Here is a 24,500-nt window from a genome sequence, read left to right on the forward strand (position 1 = left end):
TGTTTTCATCCTTAAGAACTTTTAAACTGGGGTTTCCCAGTACTGTCCCTACCTACACATTGTCTAGTTCATTTCAACATAGTGTCTAGTCAACACCACTGCTGGCATTGGCTCACCTTTTGGCCCTCCACGACAGTGCCCCCCTTCTTACTTTCATTTTTTAGCTGTCTTCCTGCTTCTATTTTCAATGTCTTAAGTGAGAGGAGAAGTTGCTGACTTGAGGTCTTTATTTTCTTTTTAAAATATAGGCATTTATAGCTTTAATTTTGTCTATACTAATTTATCTGTATCTTTTTTTTTGGTATGCTGGTCCTGGGGCTTGAACTCAGGGATTGGATACTGTCTCTGATCTTTTTGCCCAAAGCTAGTGCTCTATAACTTGTGTCACAGTTCCACTTCTGACCTTTTGCTGGTAAATTGGCCATAAGAATCTTACTGGGCCAGGCGCAGTGGCACATGCCTGTAATCCTAGCTACCCAGGAGGCTGAGATCTGAGGATTGAGGTTCAAAGCCAGCCCGGGTTCTATAGACTGTGTGACTCTTATCTCCAATTAACCACTAGAAAACCTGCACTGTAGCTCTAGGGGTAGGGCGGTAGCCTTAAGCTGAAGAGCTCGGGGACAACGCCCAGGTCCAGGGATAGGGAAGGCAGTAGCCTTGAGGTGAAATGCTCAGGGACAGCAACCAGGCCCAGAGTTCAAGCCCCACCACTGACCAAAAAAAACTCAAAACACAACAAACTTAGACTTTCTTGTGCAGGCTGGCGTTGAACCATGATCCTTAGATCTCAGCTTCTTGAGTAGCTTCAATTACAGGTATGAGCCACCTGCACCTGGCATGAGATATTTTATTGTTTCATGTAATTTTCATCAGTTTCACTGGAGAATTCCACTGGAGAGCTTCAAATCTCTGTAGATTTGAATCTACAAATATAGGAGAGACCTAAGTGATTTGGAGTTTTTTTCCTGCTGTTTCCTTCAGTGGCAGAGCCAAGACAGCCCTCCTGGTGTCACACCTTTTATGCCCCTGCAGTTGGGCTCGACCAATATGGTTGTAGTCCTGTACTAAGAAATGCCTGCTTAGTGCTGATGTCAGCCGCAGGCAGTGCCTGCCAGTGTTGCAGCCCTACTGCCCGCCACTACTGCTGTGGCCTTCTTCAGTTCTTGTCTTAGGAACTGGAATGAAATTGAGGGCAATAGAGGACTAGTATGAAGAACTTCATTCAGAAGAGGCAGGCTTCTGCTCTGAGTCTAGGCTTCCTCCCCAGCTTTTACTCTGATTAGTTAGTTAGTTGCCTTTATTATAAGTGTTTTGGAAGGTGACACTTTCAATAGTCAGGCCCCATAACATTTTTTTTTTTTTGCCAGTCTTGGGGCTTGAACGCAGGGCCTGAGCAGTGTCCTTGGGTTTTCTTTTTCTTTTTTGCCAGTCCTGGGCTTGAGCTCAGGGCCTGAGCACTGTCCTTGGACTTTCTCAAGGCTAGAGCTCTACCGCTTGAGCCTCAGCACCACTTCTGGCTTTTTTTCTATATGTGGTACCAAGGAATTGAACCCGGGTCTTCATGCATGCTAGGCAAGCACTTTAACCACTAGGCCAAACTCCCGACCCCTGTCCTTGGGTTTTCTGAAGGTTAGAGCTCTACCACTTGAGCCACAGTACCACTTCTGGCTTTTTCTCTTGTGATACCAAGGAATGGAACCCTGGTCTTTTTGCATGCTAAGCAAGCATTCTACCACTATGCCAAACTCCCAGTTCCATGTCCTAAAATATTCTGATTAGTTGTTAATTCCTAACTAGGTTCATTCTGTATAACCTCTCCTCAGGATCATAGGAAAGTTATTGAAACCAGAGAGGCAAAGGAAAGTCAAAGACAAAATGCTTTAAAACAATGTCTCTTCTACATTTGGTTTTGGTTTGCCAGGCCAAAATGCTATCCAGGTTTCCCAAACGAATTCACCCCTTCAATGGGAACACTGTAGGGCCCTGCTCACATGGCCAGGCCACAAGTAGAGCTCAGAACTAGGCCAGAAATTGTTCTCTAAAGAGAAACTTTTCTTGATCAATTATTTGGTTACCCTAAGTACAGGTTTTACAGGAAGGATAGATTGAACATTGTTTTATGACAGACCAAATTAGAAAGCTAAATCGGCTGCCTCCTCGTACCTCTTTCCTAAGCCAAACCAAAATTATATGACATCATTTTGTGTTACTAATCTATCTTTAGCTGACTCTTCAGAGTGAGAGAAATCAAAGGGGTTATATGGGCTGTTTTCCTGAAAATATTTCTCAAATGTACATTGCAGAATAATTTCTATGGATGACTTTAAAATTCACAACATTTTTTTATTTTCTTAGCCTACCTCAGACCTATCCATAGCCACAAACTCAATGTCTGGTGGATAGCACTGGGGGTGAGGACAGGAGGGGACTTATCTTTTGTTTGGTAGTTTTAGCTGAAGATTCAGGCACAGAAGAGGTCTTACCCATATTGTAGTTTTACTTTGCTCATCAAAGCAACTTTCAGAAACTGAAATATCCTTTGAAATCCTACTGATGAGTGCAAAGCTACCTTTTGAATAATGGAATTGGATTTATTTATTTGCCAGTCCTGGGGCTTGAGCTCAGGACCTGGGCACTGTTTTTGGGCTTTCTCAAGGCTAGCACTCTATCACTTGAGCTATAGCACTATTTTTTATGTTTATTTTTTTATTGTAATTAATAAAAGGGTTACATGATATTTGCCAGATAGAAGAGCACTACTTTTTTTTCTTTGTATGTGGTACTGGGGAATCAAACCCAGGGCTTCATGCTTGCTAGGCAAGTACTGTACAACTAGGCCATGGTCCCAGCCCTTGGAATCAAAGCATTTTAAATAGAAGGCTCTGTGAACTTGGGCCTTTGCTTCTTCTTCTTCTTTTTTTATCAGTCATGGGGCTTGAACTTCTATTTTTGAGGAGGGAGGCAGTGACATTTTCAGGCTAGATGTTCTTCCTATACTAATTTCTTAAAGCTGGATAATCATAAATAGCACTTGGAGAACCATAACATATACTGGATGATATTTGTCAAAGAGATGTATACCCACCACTTAGGTATTTTCCTGGTTAGCTTTCTAGATAGATATGGGTTGTCTCCACAGATTAGACTCAGAATTTAGGGCCAATGACAGCTCAATAAGGATTTTTAGATAAGGCCTTTAAGGATAAAGTCCTTAAGATACTTGGCTCTCTCCCTCCCTCCATTTCCTCTTTCCTTCCTTCCCTCCTTCCCTCCCTCTCCCTTCTCCAGTACTGGGGATTGAATCCCATTGAGTTCATGGTAGATGAGCACTCTACCACTGAGCCACACCCTCCAGCTCTAAAAAGTTCTCTCAATGTATTTACAAATCTATGACGATTTCAATTTGAGCAGTACCCCCCCCCCCAAGTTGATCTGTAGCTTTTATACTATAGTAGTGGTTCTGCAATTGAGATCTGAGGATTATGGTTCAAAGCCAGCCTGGGCAATAAAGTTTGAGAAATTCCAACTAACCACCAAAGAAAGCTATAAGTGGGGAAATGAAGCTATGGCTCAAGTGGTAAAATGCTAGCTTTGTATACAAAAGCTCAGGCTCCAGGACCAGTGTAAAGTGAGAGAGGGAGAGAAACCAGGGAAGGTGGGGGGAAAGTGGGGGAGGGGTGAGGAGTGTCAAAGGCCAGCAAAAAGGAAGGGGATTAGGCTTAGCCTCAGAGTCCCCTTTCTTCAGGTCCTGTACAGCTAGATCCCTCTTTAACTTGTTCTTTAACGTAAGCTTTGACAAGACACTCTGCCCTTCATCCTTCCTTTCTGAGGAAGTGTGACATCATGTAGACAGGCCCTGACTTAGGGGGAGGAGCCCTCATGGATCCTTTGCTCTGCCCACCAGTGTTCTGAGAGAGGAGGAGACAGGTAACCGTTACTAACTGCCATTTACCACCCAAGGCCTCAGGAATCAGGAGAAGTTAAGACTCAGCCAGAACTGCTTGGAAATTTGCTTTACATATTTAATCTGACGAGAGTACTCAAGGTTTAATCTGTTCGAATATTGTTCTAAGAGGCTAAGATATTCCTCAAGTTAGCCTTTCGTTTCTTGTGTTCTTTGCTGTTTTCTTGGAATCCCTGCTGAAGGCATGGTTTGGATCACCATGATATTTTGGGACACATTACCTGCTAACACCTGGCTCAATTTGATCTGGAAGCTTCAGATGTCCTAGATCTGTATTGTCCTCTTGTTTGGGTATTGGTCCTTACAACAGATAGTGTTCCTTTTAATTTTTTTCTTCTTTTTACGGGTTCCATTCATGGGTGAAGTTACTTTTAAATATTATTCAAAGGAACTGCTTTAAGTTCATCAATATTTCTCACCGTTTAGTGGAAACGAGTAGAAGTTCTCTGGAGTCCAAAGAAATCTAGCAGAATTTCTAAATTATCTTTTTCAGTTGTCATAAGGTACCAACCTATGAAATTAGTATTTTATTCATATATTTGACAAGTGTTAATTAAGAACTTATTATGTGTTACTCCTAAATCATCTTGATAGAAAAAGGGAAAGTTCTGGAGAAATTTTAGGAAGTCGTTTCCAGAAATAGAGCTTGCATGCTGGGGCTTTTGCAAATCAATTGGCACTACTGTCTCCTACCACTAGATGGTGGTATTGTACTATGAAAATAAATATCCCATCTCAGCCCCTTCAAAGATTGGAGGCCTCTGGTTATTTCTGATGTCAGCATCTACAAAAGCTGCTTCTCTGTAAGTAAATAAGAAAAACATTCTGTCATTTACATGGGTCGTCTAATTTCAGTGCAAGAGGATATGGGTGACTCCTGGAAGGAGGGAGTAGCTGCGTCTACTGCCATGAAAACCCTGCCCTGCTGGAGATGCTCCATAAATACTGATGAATGAACTGATCTCTGAATAAAATAGACTGTCATTGAAAGAACTATTTAGAAATTGTGGCAGTTCCTGGAATTCAGAGGCCTAAGACTAGGGGAAGTTGGGAGAAAATGACAACCTTTACAGATTAATTGGGCTAAGACTCAAGGAGGTAGGGAGTTAGTCCTTGGGAGGGCAGACTTCCCAAAGGAGACAGGTGCGGTGGCTCACACCTGTAATCCTAGTTACTCAGGAGGTTAAGGTTTGAGGACCATGGTTCCAAGCCACTCCAAGCAGGAAAGACTGGGAGACACTCACCTCCAATAAACTGGGCTGTGGCTAAAGTGGTAGAACACTGGTCTTGAGCACGAAGAGGCTCAGGGATAGTGCTCAGGCCATGAATTCAAGCCCCAGTACTGGTAAAAAGAAAATACCAAAAGCAATCTGAGCATGGATGTTGCTATATAATTTTGGGGAGCAGGAGACAGGGTCTTGCTCATGCTGGCCTAGAATTTATCAGCTTCCTGCTTTAGCCTCTGGGATTCTGAAATTATAGACATGTATCACTATACCCAACTACCTCCCGTGTGTGTGTGTGTGTGTGTGTGTGTGTGTGTGTGTGTAATTTTTAATTAGTACAAAGTGGTTTCAATGTAACATTTACACACATGTCTCCTTGCATTTTTTTTTTGGTGGGTCATGGAGCTTGAACTTGACTTGGGCACTATCCCTGAGCTCTTCAGCTCAAGGCTACCACCCTACCCCTGGGCCCGGGCATTGTCCCTGAGCTCTTCAGCTCAAGGCTACTGACCTACCCTCGAGCCAAGCCCCACTTCCCATTTTCTAGAGGTTAATTGGAAATAAGAGTCTCTCAGGTCCTTTTTGTGCCAGGGCTGGCTTTGAACCTTGATCCTCAGATCTCAGCCTCTTGAGTAGCTAGGATTACAGGCGTGAACCACAGGCACCCGGCTTCCTTATATTTTTAAACAGATGAAATCTGGGTGAGATAAACAATAGGAGTAGGGGTGGTAGTGTACACTTGTAATCCTGGCTGTGATCTGGAGGCTTAGTCAGGAGAATGTTGAATTTGAGGTCAGCCAGAGATATAAAGCCAGACTCTTCCTCAAGAACAATCACAGCAACGAAAAATTTTAAGGAAGGTGTAATAATACATTTTGATTTTCTTTTCTGACTTATATGTCTAAGGATTCTCTGCTTTACAAAAATTTCTTGAAGTCATTTCTCTACCACTTATTTGTTTACATTTCGTGTAAATTCATTTATGCCACAAGTATCTCTTGAACAGCTTTTATGTGTACAATGCTGGTGGAGACCTTGTGATACCCTTTGGTCTTTTCTTCTTATGGTCTCTAAGTTCAGTCAGTCACCAGAGCTTATTAGCTGTAGCACTTGAAGTCTTTCACTTTACTCTGTCCCTTCTGCTTCTGTCTTCTGACACCTGGTTACGATGGGAGCCCCTCGTCTGGGTCACCCCACTCACTCCCATCTTTCCAACATGCCAACACCCTGTGACATATTTTTTCATAAATTTCTTCCTTGCTCTCAAGACCCTACTCAGCCTCTTTCACTTGGTTTATAAGCCTCACTTGTCTCCCTTTTTCTTCTATATAAAGTGGAGTGATATTTGGGCTTGAACTCAGAGTTCAAGCGCATTCAGTTTTTTTTTTTTTAATTATTTAGGGGTAGTGCTCTACCACTTGAGCCATGCTCCAAGTTCAGGCTTTTTGCTAGTTACTTGGAGATGAGTCGCAGAGACTTTCCTGCATGGGCTGGCTTTGAAATGAGGTCCTCAAATCGCAGCTTTCTAGGTAGCTAGGATTAGAGATATGAACACTGGTGCTCAGTGCTCTCCCCCCCTTCTCTCTTTCTCTCTCTCCCTCCCTCCCTTCCTTCATTTTCCTTTCTCTTTCTTTCTTCCTTCCTTCCTTTCTTTCTTTCTTCTTTCTTTCTTTCTTTCTTTCTTTCTTTCTTTCTTTCTTTCTTTTTTTCTTTCTTTCTTTTTTCTTGTTAGTCATGTGGCTTGAACTCAGGGCCTGGGTACTGTTCTTGAGCTTTCTGCTCAAGGCTAGCACTCTACCACTTTGAACCACAGCTCTGCTTCCATTTTATAGGTAGTTAATTGGAAATAAAGGTCTCATGGATAGAACAAGTTTAGGGAAAGATGAAAGAGTAGTGGTATGACCACCTATACAGTGCACTCAGGAAAACTGAGCCAGTGTATGGGGTTAAGGAAAACACAGTGGGAGAAAAAGTGATAGAGATAATACCTCCTCATCAGGAAGCTACTCCAGCTCTCCCGCTCAGTGAAATACTCGCTAGAGGGAGAGCAAGATGGAGAAGAGGATTTTAATGCCCCCCCTCGTTTTTAAAAAAAAACCAGTTCTGGGGGCTGTCTCTGAGCTCTTTCACTTAAGGCTAGCACTCTACCACTTTGAGCCACAGCATCACTTCCAGTTTTCTGGTGGTTCATTAGAGTCTCATGGACTTTCTGCCTGGGGTTGGCTTTGAACCATGTTCCTCAGATCTCAGCCTCCTGAATAGCGAGGATTATAGATGCAAACCACTGGTAGCCAGGCACAAACCAAGCATTAAAAAAAAAAAGACCTGAAGGATTGTTTGAAGGGCATTGTGGCTGTTCTGTGCCTTATGTGCTGATTTTAGAATTGCATTCCCAGGTAGGATTTAGTTTTATAAAATGTGTGCCAGGCCCTAAGTTAGGCAGATGTGAAGAAGATACATAAGATACATCTCAGTTTCTTCAGCAGAGTAGCTAATAATCTAAGTGTGAGAGACCAGTCAGGGAGAAAGATGGGCACCGAGGGGAAGTTTGGAGGCTGGTGAGTGAAGGCCAGTGCGGCTCTAGACTCAGGGGTTGCAGAAAGATCTGGGAGTTACCGGAACCAGTGAGAAAAGCAGTAAGAGTACCTGCGACCTCAGAGGGAGACAGTACCGAGCCAGGAAGGCTCAGGGCACAGTGTGCTAACACCTTCATTAGAAGACAGGGAAAGTCATAAAACAGGAATTGTCACAGAAGTGCTAGGAAAACTAAAGCAAGAACAGGCAGGTGATTTTCATAATTAGGAATAATTCACTAGTAGCAGGGAATCAGCTCATGCCTGTGGCTAGCTCATGCCAGCTACTTGGGAGGTGGAGATCTGAGGAGGATCACAGTTTGAAGTGTGTGTGTGTGTGTGTGTGTGTGTGTGTGTGTGTGTGTGTGTGTGAGAGAGAGAGCGAGAGCGAGAGAGAGAGATTGTATGGCTTGAACTTGAACTCAGGGCCTGGCCACTGTTCCTGAGCTTTGGTGCTCAAGACTACTGCTCTACCTCCTTGAGCCACAGCTTCACTTCTGGTTTTCTGGTAGTTTCATTGGAGATAGGAGTCTCATGGACTTTTCTGTCTGGCCTGGCTTTGAACTGTGATCCTCAGGTCTCAGACGCCTGAGCAGCTACGATTATAGGTGTGAGCCATCAGTGTGTGGCTATGAGACTCTTCAATTAGCCAACAAAAAACTGAAAGTGGTAGAGTGCCAGCCTTGAGCAAAAAACCACTAAGGGGCAGTGCCCAGACCCTTTAAGGCCCTGTACCATCACAAGTCAATAGGGGCTGCTAACTAAAGTGAACTATTTCAGTAGAGTGGTGGGGGAAAGATTGGAGAGCATTTTGAAACAAAGGGAATGATTATATACCATCTCTCGGTTACAGCTCCACTAAAGCAACTTAGATATGTTCCCTGGTCTTCAGTGATGTTTTCTCTGGAGAATGGGTTCTGTGGATGCCATGACTTCTTCTAGCTTGAAGGCAGTTCAGTTGAGTCGCAGCTGTGGTGGGTATCTTTTATAGTAAACATCTGTACATTATTGTTATTTTTTCCATATGTAGAATGCACAGTGCCACATGATCACCAGTGCTAACTTGCTAAGAGCGTCCCTGGAGTTTGCTTCTTGTACTAATCACATCAGAATGTAGACAAAGCAGCATGCAACAGTTCATTCTAGGATGCAGGGAGCTCTGGATGGTTTTAAGTTAGTGGCCTCTCATCCCTGTGATATTGTTCTTTTTTTAGATTAAAAATTGTTATTATAAAGGTGATATACAGAGGGATTATAGTTACATAAGTCAGGTAAAGAGTACATTTTCTTGTCCGCTGTGGGGCTTGAACTCAGGGCCTGGGTGCTGTCCCTGAGCTCTTTAGCTCAAGGCTAGCACTCTACTACTTTGAACCACAGCACCGTTTCTGATCTTCTGGTGGTTAATTGGAGATAAGAATCTCATGGACTTTAGTGCCCGGGCTGGATTTGAACTATGGTACTCAAGATCTCAGCCTCCTGAGTAGTTAGGATTACAGGCATGAGTTACTGGTACCTGGTGTAATATTCCTATAAAGAAATTGAAGTAATTTTAAAGGCTTCTCTCATTTTTGTTTGTGTGTCAGTTTGGGGGCTGGTACTTAAGGCCTGAGCTCTGTCCCTGAGCTTTTTTCTTTTCTCTTTTTTGCCAATCCTGGGGCTTGAACTCAGGGCCTCTTTTGCTCAAAGCTATCACTCTACCACTTGAGCCACAGCATCACTTTGGCTTATTCTATGTATGTGGTACTGAGGAATCAAACCCAGGGCTTTGTGCATGCTAGGTGAGTACTATACTACTAGGCCATTCTCTGGGCCCCTGTCTCTGAGTTTTTGTGTTCAAGGCTAGCACTCTACCATTTAAGCCATAGCTCCACTTCTGGCTTTTTGGTAATTAACTGGAAATAAGAGTCTCACCGGCTTTCCTGCCTTGGCTGGCTTCTCATTATAATCTCAGATCTCTGCCTCCCCAGTAGTTAGGATTACAGGTGTGATTCCCTGGTGCCCTGATAAAAAGCCTCTTTATGTGTGTCCACATAGTTACCTTTCCTGGTATCTTTCTTTTGCAGAGGGGGGGGGGCGGAGCTTGAGCTCAGGGCCTGGGCACTGTTACTGAGCTTCTTTTGCTCAAGGCTAGCACTCTACCACTTGAGCCATAGTGCCACTTTGGCTTTTTCTATTTATGTGGTACTGAGGAGTTGAACACAGGGCTTCACACATGCTAGGATTCCTTGTATAGATCCACACTTCAAGATGGTATCATTCTTTCTGGCTTGAAAGATCATTTGCCACAGTACATGGTTGTACACGTTACATTCCTTGTGATCTTCACTTCAGTTTCATTTTGCAAAAATATTTTTGCTGGGTAAAGAATTCTGGCTGTTCCAGGATTTCAAAAATGTTGCATCATTTTTCTTCTTTTATTGGCACATAGTTTCTGATAAGAAGTTGTTTGATGTCATTCTTTATTTTTATGTCTCTGTAGATAGTGTGGGCTTTTGTGGGGACTGCTTTTAAGATGTTCTCTTTTTGGTCAAGAGCAGTGTGGCTCATGCTTGTAATCCTGGCTACTCAGAAGGTAGAGATCAGGAAGATTCAGTCCAAAGCCAGTCCATGCAAAAGAGTTCTCACAACTCTTCTCAACTAATGAAATACTGGCCACAGTGGCATGTGCATTTCATTCTAAGCTATATGGGAATTGTGCTTGCCTAGCATCTTCCTCAAGGGCCTGTGTCCAAATCCAATAACTGCTAAACAAAACAAGCCAGATTTTTACCTTTTCCTGGTGCTGGCACCAGAATTTGAACTCAACACTTGCCTGGCTGGCATTCTACCATGCAAGCCACATCTCTAGTCTAGCTTTTTTAACTGATTCTATTTGTCTCATGAATTTTCTACTTCAGCAGACTTGGACCTTGATCCTCCAGATCTCAGCCTCCTGAGTAACTAGGTTTCTAGACTTAAGTCAGTGGTACCTGGCCTCCTCTTTTTTTTTTTTTACTTGTTTTAAGCAATTGATTGAACTTTGATATAATTTTCTTTGTTTAAGATCATTCTTGGATTTGCTTTTCATGAAATTGGGGGAAATCTCTACCAGCTTTCCCTTCTTCCTTCCTTTTTTTTTTGTGCCAGTTTTGGGGTTTGAACACAGGGCCTACGTACTGTCCCCAATCTTCTTTTGCTCAGGGTTAGAACTCTACCACTTGAGCCACGCTCTGCTTCTGGCTTTTTCTATTTTTGTGGTACGGAGGAATTAAACCTAGGGCTACATACATGCTAGGCAAGCACTCTACCACTCTATATTCCCTGCCCATCAGCTAGCATTTCTTCAAAGATGTTAATGTCTTCTACTTCCTTCAAGGATTCCAGTTACATATCTGTCAGTTTGCTTGAAATGGTCCCACAACTGGCTGATGAGCCATTCTTTTATTTTTCTTTAACCCCCTACCCCCCCACCACATACTGGGACTTGAATGTAGGGCTTTTACACTTCCATTCAGCTTTTTCATTTATAATAAGTACTCTAGCATTTGAGTCACACACACACTTCTGGCTTTTTACTGGTTAATTTGAGATCAGAGTCTCTGGGATTTGTCTGCCCAGGCTGTCTTCAAATCATGATCCTCAGATCTCAATATCCTGTGCAGTTCAGGATTAGACGTAAGCCCCCAGTTATGGGGCTGGGTAGCTTTTGTGCTTTATCTTCAGGTTCACTATTGCTTTTTTCTCCCATGATGGGTCTAATGGACTATCACCCCGTTTGTTATGCTTTTTTATCTCAGATATCCTATTTTTCTCCTCTAGATGTTCAGTTGTGTTTGTATATCTTCCCCTTTACTCCTTTACAGTGGCACTTTCTCACTCCTGTGGAAAAATACCTGAGAAGAAAACACAAAAGAATTTTAAACCGAAAGACTGATTTCGTCTTTGTGTGTCAGGGCCTATGGTGAGACAGACCATCACAGCTAACAGGAAAGGGAAGAGAGAGGAAAAGGAGGAGGGGGAGGGGAAAAGGGAGGGAAAAGGAGAGGAAGAGGAAGAGAAGGAGGAGGAGGAAAAGGAGGAGGCAGCAGCAGGGAATAGATATATGCTTTAAATGCATGGGCATTTAAATGCCATGCCCCTCCCCCACCTACTTCCTCTAGCCAGGCCCTCCCAACAGCCCATGTGGCATGAGCTCATGGTGCCAGCCACTGATGAGTTTAGAGTCCTCACAATTCAGTCACCTCTCAGTAGTGTCACCAGCTGGGGACCAAGCCTTTAGCCCAAGAGCCTTTAGAATCATTTAATATCCAAACCATATATATTTTTTGCATCTATGTATGTATGGATTGATTGATTGCTGGTCCTGGGGCTTGGGCCTGGGCACTGTCCTTGAGCTCCTTTTGCTCAAAACTAGTGCTCTACCACTTGAGCCACAGCATTACTTCCAGCTTTTTTTCTGAATAGTTTTATTGGAGATGAGTCTCACAAATTTTCCTGCCAGGGTTGGCTTCCAACTGCTATCCTCAAATCTCAGCCTCCTAAGTAGCTAGATTTCAGGCATGAGCCACCAGTGCCCAGCTCATAAAAATATTCTTCAAGTACTTCTTGAACATATACAATAGAGTTGCAACAACTTTTTTGTGTGCAGTACTGGGGCTAGAACTTTGTGCCTGGGTGCTGTCCCTCAGCTTTTATAAAAGTTCAAGGCTAACTAACACTCTACCCTTTGAGCCATAGCTCCACCTCTCTCTCTCTCTCTCTCTCTCTCTCTCTCTCTCTCTCTCTCTCTCTCTCTCTCTCTCTCTCTCTCTCTCTCTCTCTCTCTCTCTCTCTCTCTCTCTCTCTCTCTCTCTCTCTCTCTCTCCTTCCTTCCTTCCTTCCTTCCTTCCTTCCTTCCTTCCTTCCTTCCTTCCTTCCTTGTTTCCTTCCTTCCTATTTGTTACTTAATTGGAGATGAGAGTCTCAGACTTCTCTGTTCGGCCTGACTTAGAGCTCAGGTCTCAGCCTCCGGGGTAGCTAGAATTACAGGTGCCACGGGAGCTCACCCAGAACAACAATTTGAATGTCTTTGTCTCCTAATCCTATCACTTGTTTCATTTCTGGGTTCATGTCCATTAATTGAATTTTCCCCCATTATGGACTGTATTTTCCTGTTTTGAATGCCTAGAAACTTTTTAATAAAATACCAGAATTGAGGAAAATTACCTTGTTGGGTGCTGGATTTATTTGTATTCCTATAAATATTCTTAAGCTTGTTCTAGTTACTTAGACACAGATCCTTTTTAGGTCTTCCATTTTTTTTTGCATTTTATTAATGGAATTAGAGCAGTATTGAATCTAAGGAAGACTAGAGATAAGTTTTTTTTTTAATTCCACCTAATGTCTCCTACACTAGGGGCTCTTTATACCCTAGCTGATTAAAATAAGAACTATTCCTGGGGAAAAAGAGAGAGAAAAAAGAACTATTCTAAGCTCTGGGTACATTTATTTTTTTTTTGGCCAGTCCTGGAGCTTGAACTCAGGGCCTGAGCACTATCCTTGGGCTTTCTCAAGGCTAGAGCTCTGCCACTTGAGCCACAGCACCACTTCCAGCTTTTTCTATGTATGTGGTACTGAAGAATCGAACCCAGGTCTTCATGCATGCTAGGCAAGCACTCTACCACTAGGCCACACTCTTGCCCCACCCTGGGTACTCTTGAAAGACCTCCTAGGTGGTTCTTTCCTAGTCTTGGATACTCTCTTCACATTCATGAGCTCCCTCATATACTTCACAGAAGATTGGAGGGAAAAGTCTGTGAGTGTGTGTGTGTGTGTGTGTGTGTGTCGGGGCGGGGGGAGCGGTGCTTTTTCTAATTCTTTGGAGCTTCTTGTGTGGCTCTCTCGGGTTCCTGATCTGTGAGCTGGAGCTGCCCTGGCTTCCTTCACTTTGAAGCAAGATCACTCAGCTCACAGGGGAACCTTCAGTTTTCCCTTGATTCCCACTTAGCCCATTTGTGTATTTTGGTCAGAGGTGAGTTCAAGTTTGCCACCGGCTTCTGTAGTATCTGCTCCAATAGACAGCCAAGAACTCAAAGGACCCTGGTTTTGCCTTGAAGATGAAGAGGCAACATATTCTTAAAAGGCAAACCCTCCATTTCCAAGGTGAATAAAATACTACTCAACAAAGCATTCCACCTGGTCAAATTTAGGACAAAAAAAAAAAAAAAAAAAAAAAGAAATCCTGACCTAAGAATATTCTCTGGCTTTAAGCCCAGGGCGTATTTTTTTTCTTTTAGAATGAATTTGGTACATTTTCCTTCACGTGGCGCTCTTGCCTTCCAGCACTTTGTTCTGGGATGGAAGGTTAACAATGGCTGCCTTGTTGCTAAATCCAGTAGACACTTCTTAGTTATTAACCCACTTGACCTTTGCCAGTATTTGACCTTGTTGACAATTATCTTCTCCTCTGTGTGATCCCAGCTTCTCTGCTCTCTTCTGGCCTTTGTTATTGCAGCTGGTCCTCTTCTTGGTTCTTCTGTGCCTTCTCACATGAAACAGTATCCTGGGCTCTCTCATCCATGCCATGGCTTCCCTAGCAGTTTCTATAAGGATTTTTTTCTTTTTTCTGAACTCCAGTCCAGCATATTCAGTTATTAACACACCATACCTGCACTTAGATGGCACATAGTAAGCTACTAGTGGAACTCTTCCCCTCCTCCCCATCCCACTTTCCTTCCCAGATCTTGTATCCCTGTAAGGGGTATCTCTGCAGTTTCCTTTCTCAGGCCAGAATTCTTCCTTCCAGTCACCTGGTCCTGATCTCATTCCATCCTTACTTTTCAGCTGAAGAGTCACCAAACTAGTGTCCTTGAATGTTTTTGCTCAAGGCTGGTGCTCTGCCATCAGTTCTACTTCTTCCTTTTTTGGTGGATAACTGGAGTAAGAGGCTTAATGGACTTAGTTGCTTGGGTTGGCTTTAAATCATGATCCTTATATTTCAGCCTTCTGAGTAGCTAGGATTATAGGCATGAGCCACCAGTTCCCAGTGGGCCCCATTCCTTGGTAGTGTGGTGGTTTTTTTCTTTCTTTCTTTCTTTTTTTTTTTTTTTTGTGCTGGTCCTGGGGTTTTAACTCAGGGCCTGGGTGCTGTCCCTTGGCTGTTTTGCTCAAGTCTAGTGTGCTACCATTGCCACGGAGCCATAGTTCTACTTCCAGCTTTTTGTTTTTAATTGGAGACAAGAGTCTCATGAACTTTTTCTGCCCAGGCTGGCTTCAAATTGTGATCCTTAGATCTCAGCCCACTGAGTAGCTAGGATTACAGGTGTGAGCCTTTAGTGCCTGGTTCTTCTCACTTTTTTGAAATGAACACATTTTTTGGCCAGTCCTGGGGCTTGAACTCAGGGCCTGGGCACTGTCCCTGAGCTTATTTTGCCCAAGGCTGGCACTGTACCACTTGAGCCACAAACACTAACTACTTCTGGCCTTTTCTGTTTATGTGGTACTGAGAACTGAACCCAGGACTTCATGCATACTAGGCAAGCACTCTACCACTAAGCAACATTCCCAGTACCCCCCACTTTTTGTCGGTTGTGGGACTCGAACTCTGGGCCTGGGCTATCGCCCTACCCCTTGAGCCACAGTGCCACTTCTGGTTTTTTGGTGGTTAATTGGAGATAAGAGTCCCATGGATTTTTAGTCTCTGGGCTGGCTCTGAACTGCAATCTTCAGGCTCCTGAGTAGCTAGGATTATAGGCATATGCCACCAGTGCCTGGCTTTCAGTGTATTTTGTGTGTTCTTGTGCATAAGAAACACAAGATGTATATACAGTGCATGTGTTAGCTTGCATATATATGAGACATTTATCTGGTGTATTTATTTGGATGTGTGTATATATGCTATGTATATGTACATGAGATGTGCTGTATATACTATGTTTCTGGGCAGAGTGTGTAGGTGTGTAATGTGTTTCTGCACATGTGGAAGGTGTGTGGGTGTGGGTGAAGTGATAAATAGCTGCTTAGGCCCCTAGAGGGGACTGGAGTATTGAGGGCAGGTCAGAGACAGACTAGTTTGAACCTCAAACTCCCCTGCCTTTTTTTTTTTTTTTTTTTTTTTTTGCCAGTCCTGGGGCTTGAATTCAGGACCTGAGCATTGGGCTTTTTTCAAGGCTGGAGCTCTACCACTTGAGCCACAGCACCATTTCCAGTTTTTTTTATTTGTATGTGGTACTGAGGAATGGAACCTGGATCTTTGTGCATGCTAGGCAAGCATTTTGCCACTGGGTCAAACTCCCTGCCTTTTTGAGGAGAGAACCAGGATTGCTGAACTTTCTGGATGACAACTGTGCACAGCAATGTAGGTACACAGGGCATTCTCTCCTGAAGTGCGCTGTCCAGGCTCCCATACAATTAACCTCTATCTCTTGAGAAATAAGTGACCTGGTCCTTTTAAGTAAAGAAAGCCTCCAGGCTCTACAAGCAAACCAAAAAACCAGCCTTTGTGGTAGAAGTCAAAGTATTGTAGGTTGGTGAAGGTGGTGCCATTCAGGCAGGTCAGTGCTGGTCAGCTGAGGATTAGGCAGTCTTGAGCCCTTCCCCGTATTCACTGGTCAGTTACAGGAGAAGGCCAGAGGAAAGCTCAAGGCACTGTAGTTTTGCCCCAAGTAGAGGCCAAGTACCCAATGTGGGCCTTGGGGGTGTCTCCTTGCCATGTTCAGACAGCACAGCTCTACCATTCTCCTGCTTGGTTGCATGCTCTTGGATGCTGCCTTTGCCAGTTGCTCACTATCTTCTGAGTGCAGGGAGGTCCCCTATGGTATCGGGCTCTATCCACAGCAATCCCTGAAGAGCTGTGAGTAGGGTGTATCACTGTCCTCTTTCCTGGGCATCGTCCTTTGAGGGCTTCTACGGCCAATACATTCTAGGTCTTGCTGGAAGCAAACATTCCTTGTAGGGAGCCATTTCCACTAGTGCCTACCTCATGCTTTGATCTCAATCCTGCAGGCGTGTAGCACCTCAGGACACAGGATTCTGCCCAGCTCCTCTGACTTGTGCCTGGGATTGCAACTGTCCCTGACCAGATGGAGCAGCTGGCCCAGGCCACTTCCTTGAACAAAAAGGATGCCTGGACTCAGATTCCTCCAGCTAGGAAGAGAATCAAGCATTCCCAGATCCAGGGCTCAGGTAAGTCCACATGTCAATAGGTTGTGGCCAGGAGAAGGAGCTGTGGTGCTTGCTGCTCATGGTATGAGACTGGGGCAAGGGGTGGGAAGAATAGGACAGGGTTGCACAAGGTGCCAGGATTCAAATAATCTGACAGTTTATATGTCACTCATTTGCACATGACCCTAATTTACTACTATCTTCAAGTCTCCTTCCCTAGTTTCTGCTCCCTGATGGTGACCCTTGGAACTTGTGGTATCCAATTTTCACACTTACCTCAAGAAGATGGGTTTGAGCAGGGCGCTGCTGGCTCAAGCCTGTAATCCTAGTTGCTTAGGAAGTTGAGAATTGAGGATTGTGGTTCAACACCAACCCAGGCAGGAAAAATCCATGACACTCTTATCTCCAATTAACCACCAGAAAACCAGAAGTGGCTCGATGGTCCAAAAAGTGGTAGAGTGCTAGACCCGAGTAAATGAAGTAAATTCAGGGATGGCACCAAGGTCCTGAATTCAAGCCCCCAAACCACCAAAAAAGGAAAGAAAAGAGCCACCAGGCATGGTGGCTCACATCTGTAATCTTAGCTACTCAGATGGCTGAGATCTGAGGATTGAGGTTCAAAGCCATTATGGGCACTAAAGTACTAAAGTCCAGGAGACTCTTATCTTCAATTAACCACCAGAAAGCCAGAAGTGGCGCTGTGGCTAAAGGGGTAGGGCAGTAGCATTGACCTGAAGAGCTCAGGGATAGAGCCCAGGCCCAGAGTTCAAGTCCCACAACTGGAAAGAGAGAAAGAGAGAGAGAGAGAGAGAGAGAGAGAGAGAGAGAGAGAGAGAGAGAGAGAGAGAGAGAGGGGGGGGGGGGAGGGGGGGGGGAGAGGGAGAGGGGAGAGGGGGAGAGGGGGAGAGGGGGAGAGGGGGAGAGAGAGGGGGAGAGGGGGAGAGGGGGAGAGAGACAGAGACAGAGAGAAGGAAGGCAGTCCTGCTATTTCTACTTGCTGTTGGCCACCAGGCACATATGAAGGTTGAGGAGGAATAAAGGGCCTTTTCTTTCCTTCTCTTTTCTTCCTTCTTCCTTTCTTTTCCTCCATCCCATGCTCCTTTCCTCCCTCCTTCTCCTTCCTTCCTTTCCTTTATGCTGGTACTGGGGTTTGAACTCAGGGCCTCAAACTCTTGCTTGACTGACTTGCTCATAGTTGGTACTCTACCACTTGAGCCATGTCCCCAGTCTAGCATCTTGCTAGTTAATTGCAGGTGGAGTCTCTCAGACTTCTCTGCATAGGATCCTGGTTTTGAATCAGAATCCTCCATGTCTCAGATGTTTAAGTGGAATCACAGGTGGGAGCTATGAGGACCTGGCTGAGGTTCAGATTCCTCCCTGGTAAATAACAGCTAATATTCCCTAGTCTAACTGTGAAAGCTAAATCTGAGATGGTGTGTGTACATTGCTCAGCTCAGCTCCTGACATTAGATTGCTCAGTTCAATTCCTGGCAAGTGGCTTATTCTTCTCTCTCTCTCTCTCTGTCTCTCTGTCTCTCTGTCTCTCTCTCTCTCTCTCTCTCTCTCTCTCTCTCTCTGTCTCTCTGTCTCTGTCTCTGTCTCTATCTCTCTCTCTGTCTCTCTCCTGTCTCTCTCTCTCTCTGTCTCTCTCTCTCTCTCTGTCTCTCTCTCTCTCTCTCTCTCTCTCTCTCTCTCTCTCTCTCTCTCTCTCTGTCTTCCTCCTCCCCTTCTCTCATATTCATCTATCTGTCTGTATCTTATCTCTTACATCCCCCAATCGTGTCTTTAGTGCCACAAATACACACTTGGCAATGAAGTCAGGGACCAGAGATAAACTCCAACACTTCCCATTTTTAGATTTTACATGGGACCAACAGCTTTCCCTCCCACAGTGACAGCAGTCAGAGCTTTGCAGAACAGATGTCTTGGTGTGAAACCACTCCCTGGAGGTGTCTCATGAATGTTTGCCGACAAATCCAGGCAAGGGCTGACCTTCCCTCCAGTTCTGCCTCCCTGCAGCAGACTGGGGGGGGGATTTCAACCTGCTCCTGTGTCCTCAGGGGGCCTGCCTTGCTGACTGAAGGCACCAAACTGCAGAGGGAAGCAGCGGGGCTGGCTAGAGCAAGAAGCTCCCCTCTGGACCTGGGCCAGGCTACTCTCAGTCTATGAGGAGGCTCAAGAGAGCAATCCAGGCCATGTGCTGGTGGATGTGTCTGTAATCCTAGCTACTCAAGAAACCAAGATCTTAGGATTGTGATTGAAGCCGGCCAGGGAAGAAAAGTCCATGAGACTCTTATCTTCAATTAACCATCAAGAAGCAGGAGGTGTGGCTCAAGTGTAGAGCCCCAGTGCTGGTGCGCGCGCACACACACACACACACACACACACACACACACACACACACACACACACACACACACACACACACACACACACACACACCCCCATCCAGGCTGGCAGAGAAGGGGCTGCAGCTTTGGATGGGGATGTCCTGTTCCTTGTCAAACTCCACTGCACTGGCCAGGAGGCTGTTTCTTTACCCTTGCTTGGGCCTGGTGATTACAGGTCTTAGTTCAAAGCTGGGTTACAAAACAGGCTAATTGCGGTCTAGGGGAGCAGGGAAAGCAGGCCAAGCCCGCCCAGCCCCCTTGTAGGGCTGGCACTTCCAGCCTAAAGCAAGGTGCGCTGGCCAGGGGTCCCTGTGGGCTGCGATGCGCCTGGTGGCCAGTGGCAGATCTGGCGCCACTGGGACTCCAGCTCCGGCAGGTGGAAATCTTCCCATTCAAACCAGCGCGGGCCAATCAGGGCCAGGCGCGCCCGGGCCGTTCCAACGCGCGGGGCCGCCGGGGCCCGCCAGGGCCGGCCTCCTGCTCCGCCTGAGTCCGTCCGCCCAGGACGCTGGCGCTGCTGCGGGTAGGTGAGCCCGCTGCCCCGGTGACGGGCGGCAACACTGCCAAGATCTCGGGTTACAGGTGGTCACCATGCAGCGCTCCCTGCACCGGGTCTCCCACGGCAGCCGGCGCGCCCTCCCCAACCTGTCCTTCTACCTCTCCACCTTTGGTAAGTGCCTGGGGGCAGGCGGCCAGGGGCTGCCACCCTTCAAGGCCAGAAAGGCCGCTCCCCCGCCTCCCGCAGGTCACAGGCAGCAGGGAGCAGGTGCCTTTTCCACTTGGGGCACCTTTCTCGATCCTTCCTCTTGCGTTTGCAAACCTCTCCCACCCCACCCCAGGGCAGGGGCTCAGGCCTCGTCAGCTCCCGGGCACCAGCTCTGCCTGCCACCCGGGGCCAGATGCACTTAGTTCTGCCTTACTTGGCTGGGAGAATCACGCCCCAGGTAATGGTTCGGAGACCTAGGTTTGTCACCACAGAGGTCCCTATGGCTAGCTCACTGGTTGCAGCCTCTAGAGAGGCTGTTGACTCGCTCTCCTTTGGTTCAGGTGTCCTCGCCTTTTCAGCCTCCTCATAGCTCACCTCGGACTCTGCAACCCTACTTCTCCACCAGGCATCTGACCCACAGTGGAGATGAGGACGGGTGCTTTCCTCCTAGATAGATCTCAGGGCTGTCCTCTAGGGCTGCCCCTAGAAGGCCTGAGCAAAGCCCCCTATGACACCTCTCCCCTGGAGGGCAGTCCTGCACCTCCCTGTGAGGATGTGGACCCACGGAGAGGATGATCTCCTGTGGGCTAGTGGCAGACACAGGACTCTAGCTCAAGCCTTCCCACATGACCTGATCAGCAGACTTTTGTTTGAATTGCATGCAGTTTCCTTCTGAAGGTCCAGACAGTTACTGCCATACAAGTGGACTTTGCCCAGCTTTCAAAGGCAGAGCACCCAAGGAGTGAGACCATCACTGGTGCTCTCGGCCTCCCTCCTCCCAGCTCATTCCTGTTCAACACACGTGGCTTTTCACAGTCTGCTGTTTTCTACAGAGGCAGCAGGAGTAGTGGAAAAGCAGTGGGTTAGCTCCTGAAGGTGGGCTGTGGTCTGGCATCCTGGCATTCACTGGTCTGGTTGGTGGAGGATAGTAAATAGAAAATACACTACTTATTCATGGAGTTCTTACCAGGTGCTGTCTGTAGGGCAGTTCTGTTAACCCATAAGAGGGGGACTTTGGGAGATGAGGGAGATGTAGAGAGGCTGGGAATGATCAGGAAACAGTGTCAGAAAGCACTGAGCCTCTATCTTAGCTGTGTTCGGATTACAAAGTAAATAAAATAGGCTGGAATGTAGGCTCAAGTGGTACAAACATAAGGCTCTGAGTTCATGTTATACTTCCCTCCCAAAGTAAATAGTGTCAGTAATAGTTCATTCTTTTACTATGTATGGTATAGTAATTATCATTATATGTTTTTCTCTCCTCTTAACAAAATTGAGATAGAATTCTATGTAAGTTTATAGCCCACTCCTTTTCCTTTCTAGCTGCTTTTGAATGGGCATCTGTGGGCCAAGTGTAGAAGGCAGGCATGAGTGAGCAGGCATGGGGAGTGTCCAGTTCTTACATGGTTTCTCCTCAAGTTTTTCTGTTAAGTCATACAGGTTGCCAGTGTCATTCTCAGATCTTAGCCTCCTGAGCAGCTAGGATTATAATCATGAGCTGAACCTTGGCACCCTGGTCTTTTATTGTTGTTGTTGCTTATACATTTAATGTCGTACCTCAATCTATGACCAGATCTAAAGTCATAGAACTTTTTTCTAAAAGATTTTCCGAATCTTTCTCTCTTTCTGGTTTTTTTTTTTTTTTTGTCGGTCATGGGACTTGGGCTCTGGGCCTGGGCACTGTCCTTTTAGCTCAAGGCTACCGCCCTACCCCTGGCCTGGGTGTTGTCCCTGAGTTCTTCAGTTCAAGGCTATCACTCTACCCTTGAGTCACCTCACCACTTCCAGTTTTCTAGTGGTTGATTGGAGATAAGAGTCTCTTGGTTTTTAGTGCCCTGGCTTTGAACCTTGATCCTCAGAATCTCAGTCTCCTGAGTAGCTAGGATTACAGGTGTGAGCCACTTCGCCCCAGCTAGTCCCTAACCTTTTGTTGTTATTGTTGGTTGGAGCCTGGGCGCTGTCCAGACCTCTTTTGCTCAAGGCTAGCACTCGACCACTTTATCCACAGCTCCACTTCTGTTCTTTGAGTGGTTAACTGGAGATAAAAATCTCATGGGGACTTTTCTGCTGTGGTTGGCTTTGAACTCATCCTCAGATCTCAGCCTCCTGAGTAGCTAGGATTATGAGTGTGAATCATCAGCACCCAGCAAAATCCTTTTGTTTTTGGTTGGTTGTGGGGCTTAAATTCAGGGAATGGGTGCTGTCCCTGAGCTTTTTTGCTCAAGGCTAGTGCTCTACCAATTTGAGCCACAGTGCCATTCTTACTCTTATATTTGTGTCTTTGGTCCAATTAGAGTTAATTTTTCCAGTTCTTTATTTTTTTCTTCCTTTTTTTCTTTTTGGTCTTGTATTAGGGATTAAACCCAGGGCCTTGTACAAACTAGCCAAATGCACTACCACTTGGCACATCTAGTTGTTCCAGCACCATTTATTGAAAACACTGTTATTTTCCCATCAGATGATCTTGGTACCTTTATTAACATGTAATTGATAACAGACTCATGGGTTTATTTCTGGACTCTCAATTCTACTCTATTGATCTGTTTTGCTGTCTTGATTACGGTTGCTTTATATTCAGGAAGCATAAATCTTTCAAGATTGTTAGTGTTTGTCAAAGTTATTTTGGCTTTTCTGCATCCCTTAATTTTCCCTATAAATTCTAGACATATTTTATATAGAAAATAAAAACCCAAGTTCACAAAATATCAGATCAATATTTATAGAATATCTTCTTGAAGAGATATAAACTTATTTGCTTAACTGATAAGCCAAATTATTAAAGCACTTGGGATCTGGTTGAACCCACTTGAGGTCTAGGTAGACCAGAAGGGGGGAATGGTCAGAGGAAAGAACAGTGTGTGGGCTGGGAGATGATGGGCTGGCTGCAGGTAGCTGTGGGTATGGATGGCACACCCTCTTCTCTTTAGAAATTTCTGCCCACAATGAACTGGCAGGATGGAAACTGTAGGAAACAGCTCTAAATACAGCATCTAGTGGGATGTCTGGAGTCTTTGAGTCACCAGGAGATTTGGCTATGAAGATGGAATGGACCAGCGAATGGCACAGATTGGCTAAGCAACTTTTCCTTTCTCCATGTTTGCTGTGGCAGAACAGTATTTATGGGAGCCTTCTTCCTTTACTGCTTCTCTTTGGAAGCCACAGAGATGAGCAGTCTGTTTTCTGTAGTGTGAAGGAAGCTGGCACAGATGCCCAGCTGTTCCCTGTGATGGCCTGCAATGTGTCTTTGCCAGTTGCCCATTAATCCTTGTTTCCAGTGCTACCACTCCGAGCCTGACAGACTTGCCAGGCCTGGCTTGGAACACACATCCATTTCTGAGGAACTCATAATGTGTTGGTCATTCTGAGTTTTTCTGTCATTCTAAGTCCATCTGCTTGAAAGCTTTCAGAAATTCCTCAACATTTTAGGACTGTTGATAATTCCTTGTCTCCACTTCTGCCCCCTGGAATTCATGTTCTGGGTACTGTCCCTTAGCTTTTTTGCACAATGGTGATGTTCTAACACTTGAATCATAGATTCACTTCTGGCTTTTTTTAAATAAAGAAATTAATATCAGGGATTCTTTTTCATATATTTTTATTGTAATTAATAGAAGGGTTACCATTATATTTGCCAGATAGAAGATACATTACTTCACACACATTGATACCCCTTCTCATGTTTTTGTCCCCATTTCCTTCCTACCACCCACTCCCCTCATCTTGTTTGCCCCTCTTCCCTTTCCTATTTCAAATAAACATATATACAATATACCAGATAACAAGGTAAGATACTGTAACAATATGAGAATAACCAAAAGACAACCAAAGAGATGAGAAATAACATAGTACATTAAGAACAACAATCACACATTATATGGCTCTTGTTTCCATATCCTGGAAGTCCTTTCATGTAGCCCTATCCTATATGGCCTATATGAGCTATTGTAATCCTCTGCTAGGAGAGTCCAAGGTTTGTACTAATTATTACAAATGAGGGAAACCATTGAGCCTATGTTCCTTTGGGTCTGGCTTAATATGATTGGTTCACTTAATATGATTTTTTCCAGGTCTTTCCATTTCCTTACAAATGGGGCGATGTTGCTCTTTCTGATGGCAGCATAGGATTCCATTGTGTATAAATACCACATCTTGTTGATCCAATCATCAACTGAGGGGCGTCTGAGTTGGTTCCATATCTTTGCTATGGTAAATAGTGCTGCAATGAACATGGTTGTGCTAGTGGATTTAGTATGTCCTTGTTTCTGGATGAGTGGGTAAATGCCAAGTAGTGGAATTGGTGGGTCATAGGGGAGCTCTATGTTTAGTCTTTTGAGGAACTGCCATACTGCTTTCCATAGTGGTTGAATGAGTTTACATTCCCACCAACAATGTGGTAGTGAATCAGGGATTCTTTTTTCAAGCAGTTTAAGCACTATTGACCAAATGATAGAGCAAAGCAAAAGTCATAGAACAGCTGTGTGTCAGTGTATTTCTGTGTAATTATGGCCAAGCAAGCAAGGG

The 24,500-nt window shown here is 45.0% G+C and overlaps 1 protein-coding gene across 2 annotated transcripts in view; it reads left to right on the plus strand.

Annotated features, from left to right (window-relative positions):
* The first annotated feature begins 3,931 nt into the window (after nt 1-3,931).
* The window catches only part of Rgs3 (regulator of G protein signaling 3), a 140,887-nt gene continuing 120,318 nt past the window's right edge, over nt 3,932-24,500 (plus strand). Inside the window, exons 1-4 of one of the 2 annotated variants that reach the window (XM_090330473.1) lie at nt 3,932-4,045; nt 4,664-4,767; nt 8,617-8,737; nt 16,725-16,904. In XM_090330473.1, coding sequence (XP_090186599.1) covers nt 16,802-16,904 — 103 coding nt within the window. In that variant the 5' untranslated portion in view covers nt 3,932-4,045; nt 4,664-4,767; nt 8,617-8,737; nt 16,725-16,801. Of the gene's footprint in view, nt 4,046-4,155; nt 4,768-8,616; nt 8,738-16,724; nt 16,905-24,500 lie in introns of those variants that run through there. The other variant, XM_090330472.1, reaches the window with a different exon arrangement.

Source organism: Megascapheus bottae, chromosome 3 (assembly GCF_031878675.1).
Source record: "Megascapheus bottae isolate mThoBot1 chromosome 3, mThoBot2.hap1, whole genome shotgun sequence".
NCBI lineage: Eukaryota > Metazoa > Chordata > Mammalia > Rodentia > Geomyidae > Megascapheus > Megascapheus bottae.